The sequence below is a fragment of the Moschus berezovskii genome, chromosome 9, assembly GCF_049115385.1.
Source record: "Moschus berezovskii isolate FMDL1 chromosome 9, NW_MosBer_1.0, whole genome shotgun sequence".
NCBI classification, from domain to species: Eukaryota; Metazoa; Chordata; class Mammalia; order Artiodactyla; family Moschidae; genus Moschus; species Moschus berezovskii.
Window position 1 is genome coordinate 34,133,952 of NC_142468.1, and position 12,373 is coordinate 34,146,324.

Here is a 12,373-nt window from a genome sequence, read left to right on the forward strand (position 1 = left end):
GTGTATGCTCAGTTGTATCCTACTCTTCTGCTATCCTATGGACTGTAGCCCACCAGATTCCTCTGTCCATGGGATTTCCCAGATAAGAATGCTGGAATGGGTTGCCTTTTCCTTCTCCAGACAATCTTCCTACCCCATGGATCAAATCTGCATCTCTTGCATTTCCTGCATGGGCAGGCAGATTCTTTACCACTAGTGCCACATATATTTTTTTTAAATGAAAAAGAATGATTTTACTATTTGTTGCAGAGTATTGTGTCTTTGTATGGAAGATCTTGTGGGGCACAAGTTGAAAGTAGTTAAGTATAGAATGTTTCAATCACTCACACATCCATCTATTTTTATTTTTTTCATCTCTAAATAACATCACTGAGGATTAAGTACTCTCCGTATCATGCTAAGGGTTAATCGCTCAATCATGTCTGACTCTTTGTGATCCCATGTACTGTAGCCCACCAGGCTCCTCTGTCCAGGGAATTTTCCCTACCCAGGGATAGAACTCAGGTCTTGTGCATTGCAGGCAGATTCTTTACTGTCTGAACCACCAAAACTATGCAAAATCAAATAACATTGGCTCTGGTTTTCAAGAAGTTTACTTTCAACTGAATTCGATGATGAATATTGTGGCATTCTAGAAAGACATCAAAAGTTCAGGCTTGTTATGCATACATATTAGGTTACAAATAAGTGGATCCCTAAAGCTTGATATAATAGTGATGATGTTGATAGTGATTGCACACATATTTTAACCTGATTTGTATTGCTTATAATGTTTTATATAATGAAATTATCTTCTTTAAATTATCTCTTTACACTTTAAACGTTTTAATTATCCTCAAGTAATTGTGTAGTTCATGATGTTACTATTGTCTCTTAATTTTTAAGATTCTTATTGAGAGATGAACAGATCTTCATATCCTAGCTACCTCATCCACATGGTCACTAGTTGTCTAATTTTTGAGGAATAAATACAGACTTAACAGTGTTTAAGCTAATTCCTCTTATTTTCTTTCCTTTGCTTCACTCTCTCCCATATCTCATTTGGTTCATCTTGTTTCTTTTTTTCTTATACTTTAGTCCTCTTTTCACAATTGTCTTGTTTTTCTCTCATGTCTCCCATAGATTTTGGGTTACTATTGAGTCATTATTTTTGGCCTGATACTGTCACAGTTAACTACATTTAGGAACCTCATATATGGTTCTGATTGCTAATTATTAGGTAAACTTCTGGCTGTTTCAGTTTCTGCACCATGTACCAGCCACCTTCCCAGTGGAAAGAAAAGGAAAATCACCCATGTCGGTGTGTGATTGTGGAAGGAATTAGAATGGGAAAAGATAACACATCTTACCTTCGTCCTTTTGCTTCCTACTCCATAGTCATTTTTGCTGTTTTTTTTAATCTTTGCTTTTCAGAATCTTCTAATTTTCTTCTCTGGGGGGAGAAAAAAACATTTTATGTCCATAGTATATATTCCCTCTTACCTCCATCTTTACAAAGTATGTTAGTTGTTTTTCTTCTTAGAATCACAACTTGATGTTCTCCATGTAGATAATGCCTGGTGGCCCTGATTATGTTTAACACGTTAGCATTGGGTGGTCTCTCACCTCACGCTGACATCAGTAGCAGATGTAAGCAGGTTATTAGATTGTGGTTTTGAAAACTTCTGTGCCTAGAGTGTATTTTAACTGACGGATGACTTTAAGAACTATTAGTGCTTGAAATAGTTTTTGTAAAATAATGGTAATTCCATAAAATCATGTTATTTACTCTGTTGTACTTCTTCCTATATTAAGTGTAGTTTGCAAACACTGCATAATGGGGACTTCCATCTCTTAACAAGAACAAACTCCTGATGGAAACATACAGCATGTACCTGCAGGTTCCTTCTGAAGGGAGTATTGGTGAGGAGAAGATGGTGGACCTTGCTAGTACCACTAAATGGCATGTTGAAAAGTGATCTTGCAGTCTTAATCTGTGCTCACGTGCAGAATTAGACAGAGCGTATGGTAACTGAAAATGGCGGTGACATGCTGACTAGGAGAGAAGTAGTTGAAGCAGAAATGCTGCCTGTATTCACTCTTGTTTGGCATCAGCAGTATCATTTGGCCCTGCTCTTGTTTTCCACTGTTGTTTGCCAGACTTCACGTGTGTACTTACTTAGAAAGGTCTGTTTAAAGGTTCTCAGCTCTTCTGTCAGCGTTTGTAGGAGTCTCTTTCTGTCTTTTTTTCTTTTTTTTTCCTTAGTTTTAAAGAAAGTGAATGATAAAATCAGTTACTAAAGGTATGCCGATGCTTATTTGAAGTTTGTTTTCAAAAGTTAGCATATATAACTATACATTATTATGAATAAGCACAAATTTCTGCATTTAAAAAATTTTAGTCCCCTTGTCTAAATCCTTTAGTTACACAACTTAAATAAGTACAGACATTTTTGTATCATATTCTATTCAGAAGACTTCATGTTAACAAGTTTTAAAACTTGATATGTTCATTAAATGACAAGCATTTTGTTATTTTCTTCACTTAAAGTGGTGTATATGCACCAGGATGGTCTGAATTATTTTCATAAATCTTGTTTCTCTGTTCGTAAACTCAGGAGATACTTACTCGCTTTCGGCAGTCAATTATTTGAATATTTTCAGAGTAGACTTGAACTGAAGGTTTCATTGGGAAGGGATTGTGGCATTATAAAATCACAAGATTTCAATACCATAATGACAAATGTTTCTGTTTCAATGACTCATTATTGGTGATACCCCAGATGTATTCCTGTTGCTCACAAGATTTTATTGTGTATTTTAAGAGAAAATTGTTTGGGTGAGGGTCTGTGGACATACATAGGAGAATATTACTATTTTTAAATACAAAATTATTTTTTGATACATATAAAGGTTTTTTAAAAATTATTGCTTTTATTTTCTAATAGATAAAGGAGGCAGCAGACATCATTCAGAAGTTGCACCTGATCGCCCAAGAGTTACCTTTTGATAGGCAAGTTTATTTCTCAAGAGTTAATTTGGCTATATGGTGTGTAATGTATGGAATAAAATTGTACTTTTACCTGTATTAGTTTACTCGTTAATTCAACAAGAACTTATTAAGGACTGCCTTTAAAAGATATAGTATGCAATAGTTGATTGAAAAAATATGGTCTCTTAGCAACTAAATTTAATGATATATGTTGAAATAATCTCAATTCTTTTTCTTTTGAAAAAAATTGATGGAGAATTTTGAAATTGACAAGTGACATTTTGAATTTTCTTTTTTTTTTGAACTTTGATAACAGTGTAGAAGGGCAGAGAAAGATTAAACATGGTTTCTTGAGCTGCTTTTTCCTCTAAATGAGAGTTCTTAAGCTTTTGGGAGTCTTGGACACCTCTGAAAAGCTGGTAAAAGCTATGAAATTGCCTTAAAAAAGTTCAAATAAACAGACTGTTCTATACGAATTCTTGGAGTTTTAGACCATTTAACCTATCTGAAGGCTCCTTCCTAGGGACCTTAAGGTTACAAAGTCCTGTTTTAGATGCCAGGCCTTAGGACCATTGCTAAGTCAGGTATTAATGGTTTCATCCTTAAAGAAGCTTCACTGAGAAGAAAATCCTTTCATGATTTCCTTTAGTCCATGGAATGTCAGACTCTTTAATTAAATTTTATTAATAGTGGTTCTCCCAATTAAATATCTGGAAAAACATATCTCCTCTTAAAACAGATAATGTATCTTATTCCTTTTGTGGTACTTGAGGATCCTTGGGTACAGGTAGAATATAAATGTGTTACTGTACTTAAGGTTTGCCCATTATGTCCCAAACATAGAGTGAAAGTGAATTCCCTACCCGTAAATTTATTTTACTTTGAACTCTGTGTCATCATAAAGAGTTAGCAGTAATAACCGTTTAGTTATTATTGATACTCTCATGCTTGTCCAACATAAGCAATGATTTTTAATGTCACCCACAAAAAAGCTTTTATTTCAGAGTTAAACTGTTTACTTAAATGGATAAAATGAATGGCTCACAATGGGTACATGATAATTTTCTCCCACCCATACAAACATCAGGCATGTACTCATCTTCTCCCACTTCTCAGTTACATACTTCTCTTATAGTTTTGTTTTAACCTTTCTCCCAAGCCTTAGAATTGAATTTACATCCTAATCAAATTTAATTTTCTCCCAGAGATCAATATAACCTAACATGTATTCTGTACTCTGTGATAAACCATGACTTTGATATATCAATTTTGCTGTCTGTGTGCTCAGTTGCTAAGTCGTGTTTGACTCTTTGCGACCCTGAGGACTGTAGCCCGCCAGGCTCCTCTGTCCATGGGATTTCCCAGGCACAAATACTGGAGCAAGTTTTTCATCTCCAGGGGATTTTACCAACCCAGGGTTCATTCAAACCCACATCTCCTGCTTGACAGGCAGATTCTTTACCACTGAGCCACCTGGGAAGCCCGTATCAATTTTGTATAGCTCTTTGCATTATTACCCTCTTTATCTATCTTTGGCATCTTTTTTGCCATCCCCTCACCTATCACTTTAAACTAATTATGTGAGATCTTTCAGCGTTAATTTTCCATGTTGTGCATTCGCCTTTGATATTTATGATTTGAAAAAGTTCTAGTGTATTTTAATTGGTATTTTAATTTCTGAATTTGCAGAGGTTGAATGCTAGGCACACGCGGGGTCCTTTTTATGGCTTCTATTTTATTTTTCCAATTTTAAAATAACTCATTTATATATACTTATTGTTTATTTTCTTTTAAGTGACAATAATGAAACTTCATATGAGAAAATCCCAACAGAAGGAAAAAGAGACAAATATCAAGTGAATTTAAAATGCCAATGAATATGAGTAGGGACAATAACTCAGTTGTTGGGACTGGCTCAGTTAATTAATGTGTCATTCAGAATTCCTCCCTCTTTAAAAGGGATTTGGTTATTCAGTGTGAATTTCCTCAGTGAGAACTAGATACTCCATCTGAATTACCCAGTTTCAGTTTTGTTAAATGGCATGCTTCCTGTCAGTACTCTCTCCCCTCTGGCCTTGTCTTTGCCCTGCTTTCTTGGTCACACCCTCCCTCTCACCTCCGTTCCTCCCTCCCCACCTTCCCTTCCTTTATGAAGACATTTAGTATGGAGAGTTCCTCATTCTTCCTTTTATTAATATCTTACATTACTATGGTACATTTGTCGCAAATAATGAACTTCATCATTGGTTTTTATCTTTCAGATTTTCAGAAGTTAAATCTAAAATTGCAAGTAAGTGGGGTTCTATTTATTTAACTGTTTTGGATAGGTGATCAAACTACTTTTATAAAAGAAAGAAAATTGTAAAAGAAGAGAGTGGTAACAATGTCATCCTCCCACCCCATCCGTGAATTGGATTCCTCTTCCTTGAAACATCGATTAAATATTATCTGTTTCTTGTGTATTCTTCCATAGTATTCTATGGATATCTTGATGTAAGCATAGAACATAAATCATATATATAATATGTATAATTTTTTTCTGTGGTCCCCATGTATTTTAAAATTGGTGGCATCCTATACAAATTGTTTGATACCTTGTGTTTTTAACAACATATCTTAGACATTGTTTTTGTATCCATACATACCAGTCTCTTTTAAAAAAAAAAAAGCTTTTATGACCATTTCAGTACCTATATAACTCTGTACATGGTAGCTTGCAACTTGTTCTTTAGATTGTATTTTAGGAAGATCATTCCAGATTTCTTGAATAGCCACTGTATTTGCAGGCTCTAAGTCACTGTTCAGGAACTCACTGAAGTTCAAAAATCACCTGTTTTGCCAAAAGTGTACTGTAATAGCCCCAAGAGTGTAGTGAATCAAATACCACATGTTGTCTTAAGGTATAATATGGTATTGAATCTGCGTTTGTTCATGGTAAAGGCATTTGAACTCTAGTAAAGAGTTTGATAGTTCTCTTTACTCTTTCTCTAAAGTCAGGTTTAAGATTTTTCCTATCTCTTGCTTTCAGAAATGACATCCAGGAGGTTTTTCCCATAGTCGTAAATGGAAGCCAGACTATAGGAGCTGATATGTTTTGCCAGTTGGGAAGATTTTTTGTGTGTGTTGAAAATATAGATTTATATACCTTAGTATTTTATAGGATTTTGATCCACTACCTGTAATCTCATGGTTTTTACAATTCTTTTAAAAGAAAGCTAGAGTCATAGTCATTATATTTATAAAGAAACTATATACGTACAAATAACCTATGTACTTTGTCTCATTGTAGCTGAATGACTTTCTGTTTTTAGGTAAATACCATGATTTAGAATGCCAGTTGATTCAGGAGTTTACCGGTGCTCAAAGAAGAGGTGAAATCTCCAGAATGAGAGAAGTAGCAGCTGTTTTACTTCATTTTAAGGTACATAGAAAAAATTTAAAGTGCAGATTAGTCTTAAAGAATGTAGAGATGATGTGAATTCTGTATGTTGTTGTTTTGTCACTAAGTTGTGATTCTTTGTGACCCCATGGACTGTAACCTGCCAGGCTCCTCTGTCCATGGAATTTCCCGGGCCAGGAATATTAGAGTGGGTTGCTGTTTCTTCCTCTGGAGGATCTTCCCCACCCAGGAATTGAACCCGTGTCTCCGGCATTGGCAGGCAGATTTTTACCACTATGCCACCAGGGTGTATTACAGTCTGATTTTGCCCTGTTGTTTTAGTGTATCACAGTGTTAATTTTCATTGTTTGGGATAATTTGAATGTAAATATTTTATGTTTCTCCAGAAATGATATTAAATCCTAGGTCTTAAGGATCTTATATTCAGTACTATTAATACTTTTATTGTTAATTAATATTAATGCTATTAATAATAAACTATCCCTGAATTTTTATATAGTTTGATGTAGAAAATTGTCTCCCTTCTGGCTATTTATTGTTTTTTTAGTCAAACATTTTATGAAATAATTCAAAAGTAAGAAGGCTTGACCTTAAGTGTCCGTTAGAATACAGAAACCAGAGAGTAGCTGTTACTGTTGGCCATTTATTGAGGCAAAGAGATAGCTATTGACATTGTTATTGTTGTTATAACTTAACCAAAACAGTGATGTGTATTTCTTTCTTCTTCTTAGGGTTATTCTCATTGTGTTGATGTTTATATAAAGCAGTGCCAGGAGGTAACATAACAGTACACTTCATTTGATTTTATTTCATGCTAGTTTGTGTTTTAAAAAGCATTTTAAATTATATATTCATTATATAAAACTCCTCTGCTCTTTAGGGTGCTTACTTGAGAAATGATATATTTGAAGATGCAGCAATACTCTGTCAACGGGTGAACAAACAAGTTGGCGATATCTTTAGTAATCCAGAAACAGTACTGGCTAAACTTATTCAAAATGTATTTGAAATCAAACTACAGGTAATTTTAAACAGTGACTAAGTAGTTCTTAAGACAATGTTTTTTTTCCTCTGTTTTAAGAGTTTTTAAAAATTGAGTTTATTTGTGTAATATCCTTAGGAACAGTAATTGACTTATTAAGTATAGGGGGAAGGAGTGGCAGTGCCAAGCTTTAAAACAAAATGTTAAAAGTTGCCACTCACTGTCATCAGAGCATGTGTGTGAAATTACGTGTGTATCAGTAGTAGTAGTAACAGGTGTGATAGATTAGCCTCAGATTTTAATATTCACTGGGCTCTTACCTCAGACAATTGATAGCATTTTTGAAATGCTAAGACTGATACTTAGCATTGACATTGCTTACCTTATTTTACCTTAGTAAAGTAAATTTGAACAGGAATTACAAGATCTATAAAATTTTTTATCATATGGCACTGACATGAAAAGAAAAAACTGAACGTTTCGTTTACAGCCTTTACTTCCATAGCTCTGTACTTTAAGGCAACATTTCCTAAACTGTTTACCAGTGGATTCAGCAGTGTTAAATAAATGTTGTTTTAAAAACACGACTTTTAATATCCTTTAGAGGTACTAATATATATTGTGATCCTCTAGAAGTGGAAATGTAATGTACTGCCTTTCCTAATTTTATTGTAATGTCTCTTAGTGTCTCAAAGACACTATGTAACATTAGTAACATTAGTAACACTAGTGTTACTTAGACTGCAGTTTGGGAAATGCTACTTTAAAGAACTGATCATATTGATATATCTTCAAGTGTTGTTTTGGGGATTTTTTTCAAAAGACAAGATATTTGAGATTCTTAATGCTTAATCCCAACACTGATATAAATGTACAAGTAAATATGAGAAGCAGTAAACTAAAAACCTATTTTTAAATTTTTTTATATTGATCTATTTCCTATGCATTGCATTTGCCACTGGATTTTAAGTCAGAACAGTTCAAGAATGTGGAGTAATTCTAGAGGAAAAAAATATTGACTATATAATTTAATATCTATTTAATTAACAGAATGTTGACTTTTCTTTTTAGAGCTTTGTGAAAGACCAGTTACAAGAATGTTGGAAGTCTGATGCAGAGCAGTATCTCAAAAGCCTCTATGATTTATACACAAGGTATATTTTTAATTATTAGAAAATAGTAATATCTCACATTTTCTTTTCTTCAAATAGAAAATTGGAAAGTATTCAGGTGTTTCTGAATAACGGTTTGTCAGATAGCAATATAGCTTTTAGCATTAAATACTTGGCTGTCTATACAGTATTGTATGAGTATCTTTCTTAGCATGTTGAGTATTAGATATTATGCTTTATGTTAATATACTTTAATGAAGTATAAAACCTTGTTTAAACTAAGACTTGAGAATTATGTTTTTGATCTTAATTGTAAACTAGTTCATTATTCTTTAATTTTTTTTTAAGAATGAGTAATAATTACATTTATTTTCGTTAAAGCTTTAGAAGTTGAGAAAAGGAGAGACAGATTCTTAACAAATGACAGTTTCAGACTTAAGTCTGATGTGAAAATTTGTCTCGTGTTTTGTAAATGGCAGTGTTATACTTTGTAGAAGCTTCATGTGGAGTGTTTTTCCAATACTGTTGCTTTTCTTCATTGTCATTTTGAGAAGAGGGTTTTCAAAAGTAACTATGATCAGGAAGTTTGTTTGAACAGCAGCACTATTGTGAGTCTGTCTTCAGCAGTGAGAAACAGAAAATTAGAGGCAAGTCCAGAGAAGAGAATGAACAGAGGAAGTATTTTGACTTCGTACCATGTTGCAAATGGCATACTTGAAGCCATTCTGCCATTTCTAGACTGGTTGGTTGCCTCAGTTTACTCTTGTTGAGTTGTCTGTAGGAGTTTCTGGCAGTTTTCAAAACCATGATATTATTTGTAATATACATTTTACTTAATATAGTTATATAACCAGTTGCTCTCTGTATCCTAAGTAACTTCCCAGGGTTTAAGAAATGGTGGTTTAACATAAGTTTTTCAAAAGTCACATTGTAAAAATATGTATTTCTTAATATTATTACTATACCTAAAATATACATTTATCTTTTCCCCCTCTTTTCCATGAAAAGAACCACAAACCTTTCCAGCAAGTTGATGGAGTTTAACTTAGGTACTGATAAACAGACTTTCTTGTCTAAGCTTATCAAGTCCATTTTCATTTCCTATTTGGAGAGCTACATTGAAATAGAGACTGCCTATTTGAAAAGCAGAAGTGCTATGATCCTACAGCGCTATTATGATTCAAAAAATCATCAAAAGAGATCCATTGGCACAGGAGGGTAAGTATTTTTGTTAAATGTTACAGTTAAACCACTAGACCATTCAGATATGACCTAAATCAAATCCCTTATGATTATACAGTGGAAGTGAGAAATAGATTTAAGGGATAAGATCTGATAGATAGACTGCCTGATGAACTATGGACGGAGGTTCATGACATTGTACAGGAGACAGGGACCAAGACCATCCCCATGGAAAAGAAATGCAAAAAAAGCAAAATGGCTGTCTGAAGAAGCCTTACAAATAGCTGTGAAAAGAAGAGAAGCGAAAAGCAAAGGAGAAAAGGAAAGCTATAAGCATCGGAATGCAGAGTTCCAAAGAGTGGCAAGGAGAGATAAGAAAGCCTTCCTCAGCGATCAATGCAAAGAAATAGAGAAAAACAACAGAATAGGAAAGACTAGAGATCTCTTCAAGAAAATTAGAGATACCAAGGGAACATTTCATGCAAAGATGGGCTCAATAAAGGATAGAAATGGTATGGACCTAACAGAAGCAGAAGATATTAAAAAGAAGTGGCAAGAATACACAGAAGAGCTGTACGAAAAAGATCTTCATGACCAAGATAATCACGATGGTGTGATCACTCACCTAGAGCCAGACATCCTGGAATGTGAAGTCAAGTGGGCCTTAGAAAGCATCACTACGAACAAAGCTAGTGGAGGTGATGGAATTCCAGTTGAGCTATTTCAAATCCTGAAAGATGAGGCTGTGAAAGTGCTGACCTCAATATGCCAGCAAATTTGGAAAACTCAACAGTGGCCACAGGACTGGAAGAGGTCAGTCTTCATTCCAGTCCCAAAGAAAGGCAATGCCTAAGAATGCTCAAACTACTGCACAGTTGCGCTCATCTCACACGCTAGTAAAGTCATGCTCAAAATTCTCCAAGCCAGGCTTCAGCAATACGTGAACCATGAACTTCCAGATGTTCAAGCAGGTTTTAGAAAAGGCAGAGGGACCAGAGATCAAATTGCCAACATCTGCTGGATCATGGAAAAAGCAAGAGAGTTCTAGAAAAACATCTATTTCTGCTTCATTGACTATGCCAAAGCCTTTAACTGTATGGATCACAACAAACTGTGGAAAATTCTGAAAGAGATGGGAATACCAGACCACCTGACCTGCCTCGAGAAACCTGTATGCAGGTCAGGAAGCAACAGTTACAACTGTACATGGAACAACAGACTGGTTCCAAATAGGAAAAGGAGTACATCAAGGCTGTATATTGTCACCCTGCTTGTTTAACTTATATGCAGAGTACATCATGAGGAACGCTGGGCTGGAAGAAGCACAAGCTGGAATCAAGATTGCTGGGAGAAATATCAATAACCTCAGATATGCAGATGATACCACCCTTATGGCAGAAAGTGAAGAGGAACTAAAAAGCCTCTTGTTGAAAGTGAGAGTGAAAAAGTTGGCTTGAAGCTCAACATTCAGAAAACTAAGATCATGGCATCTGGTCCCATCACTGCATGGGAGATAGATGGGCAAACAGTGGAAACAGTGTCAGACTTTATTTTTTTGGGCTCCAAAATCAATGCGGATGCTGATTGCAGCCATGAAATTAAAAGACGCATATTCCTTGGAAGGAAAGTTATGACCAACCTAGTCCAGTACTCTTGCCTAGAAAATCCCATGAATGGAGCAGCCTGGTAGGCTGCAGTCCATGGGATCGCTAAGGGTCGGACACGACTGAGCAACTTCACTTTCACTTTTCCCTTTCACACATTGGAGAAGGAAATGGCAACCCACTCCAGTGTTCTTGCCTGGAGAATCCCAGGGACGGGGGAGCCTGGTGGGCTTCCGTCTATGGGGTCACACAGAGTTGGACATGACTGAAGTGACTTAGCAGCAGCAGCAGGCAGCATATTAAAAAGCAGATATATTACTTTGCCAACAAAGGTCCATCTAGTCAAGGCTATGGTTTTTCCCGTGGTCATGTATGGATGTGAGAGTTGGACTGTAAAGAAAGCTGATCACCAAAGAATTGATGCTTTTGAACTGTGGTGTTGGAGAAGACTCTTTAGAGTCCCTTGGACTGCAAGAAGATCCAACCAGTCCATTTTAAAGGAGGTCAGTCCTGGGTGTTCACTGGAAGGACTGATGGTAAAGCTGAAACTCCAATACTTTGGCCACCTCATGAGAAGAGTTGACTCACTATAAAAGACTCTGATGCTGGCAGGGATTGGGGGCAGGAGGAGAAGGGGACGACAGAGAATGAGATGGCTGGATGGCATCACCAACTCGATGGACATGAGTTTGAGTGAACTCAGGAGTTGGTCATGGACAGGGAGGCCTGGCGTGCTGTGATTCATGGGATTGCAAGGAGTCGGACACGACTGAGCGACTGAACTGAACTGAACTTAAAGATATTAAAAACTTTTATATTTGGATAACTTGTGAAATATTGATAGTCATTAGAATTTTCTGTGAAAAATTCTTTTCAGTTTTTTTATACCATTTATCAAATCCTGTTTTGAGCCACATGTTGAAATATTCTAATATAACATTATTAAAATGTAAAACAGAATATCAGTGCCATAAAGAGTTCCTCCCATCCTCCGTTCTTTCCTTTTTTCAAACTGAGTTAATTATTTCAGGTTATTAGGAAGTAAATTCTTTTATTGCTGCTCTTGCAGGTGTGGTTAAAAAGAACAAAACCCCCTGCAAATTGATAACCTGAGCTTTTTAA

The 12,373-nt window shown here is 35.5% G+C and overlaps 1 protein-coding gene across 1 annotated transcript in view; it reads left to right on the forward strand.

The window, feature by feature from the left end:
• EXOC5 (exocyst complex component 5) overlaps positions 1–12,373 on the forward strand; it is a 60,714-nt gene that overhangs the window by 23,411 nt on the left and 24,930 nt on the right. Inside the window, exons 5-11 of the mRNA XM_055437088.2 lie at positions 2,928–2,992; positions 5,233–5,261; positions 6,283–6,392; positions 7,103–7,147; positions 7,252–7,392; positions 8,425–8,507; positions 9,474–9,683. Coding sequence (XP_055293063.1) covers positions 2,928–2,992; positions 5,233–5,261; positions 6,283–6,392; positions 7,103–7,147; positions 7,252–7,392; positions 8,425–8,507; positions 9,474–9,683 — 683 coding nt within the window. The remainder of the gene's footprint in view (positions 1–2,927; positions 2,993–5,232; positions 5,262–6,282; positions 6,393–7,102; positions 7,148–7,251; positions 7,393–8,424; positions 8,508–9,473; positions 9,684–12,373) is intronic.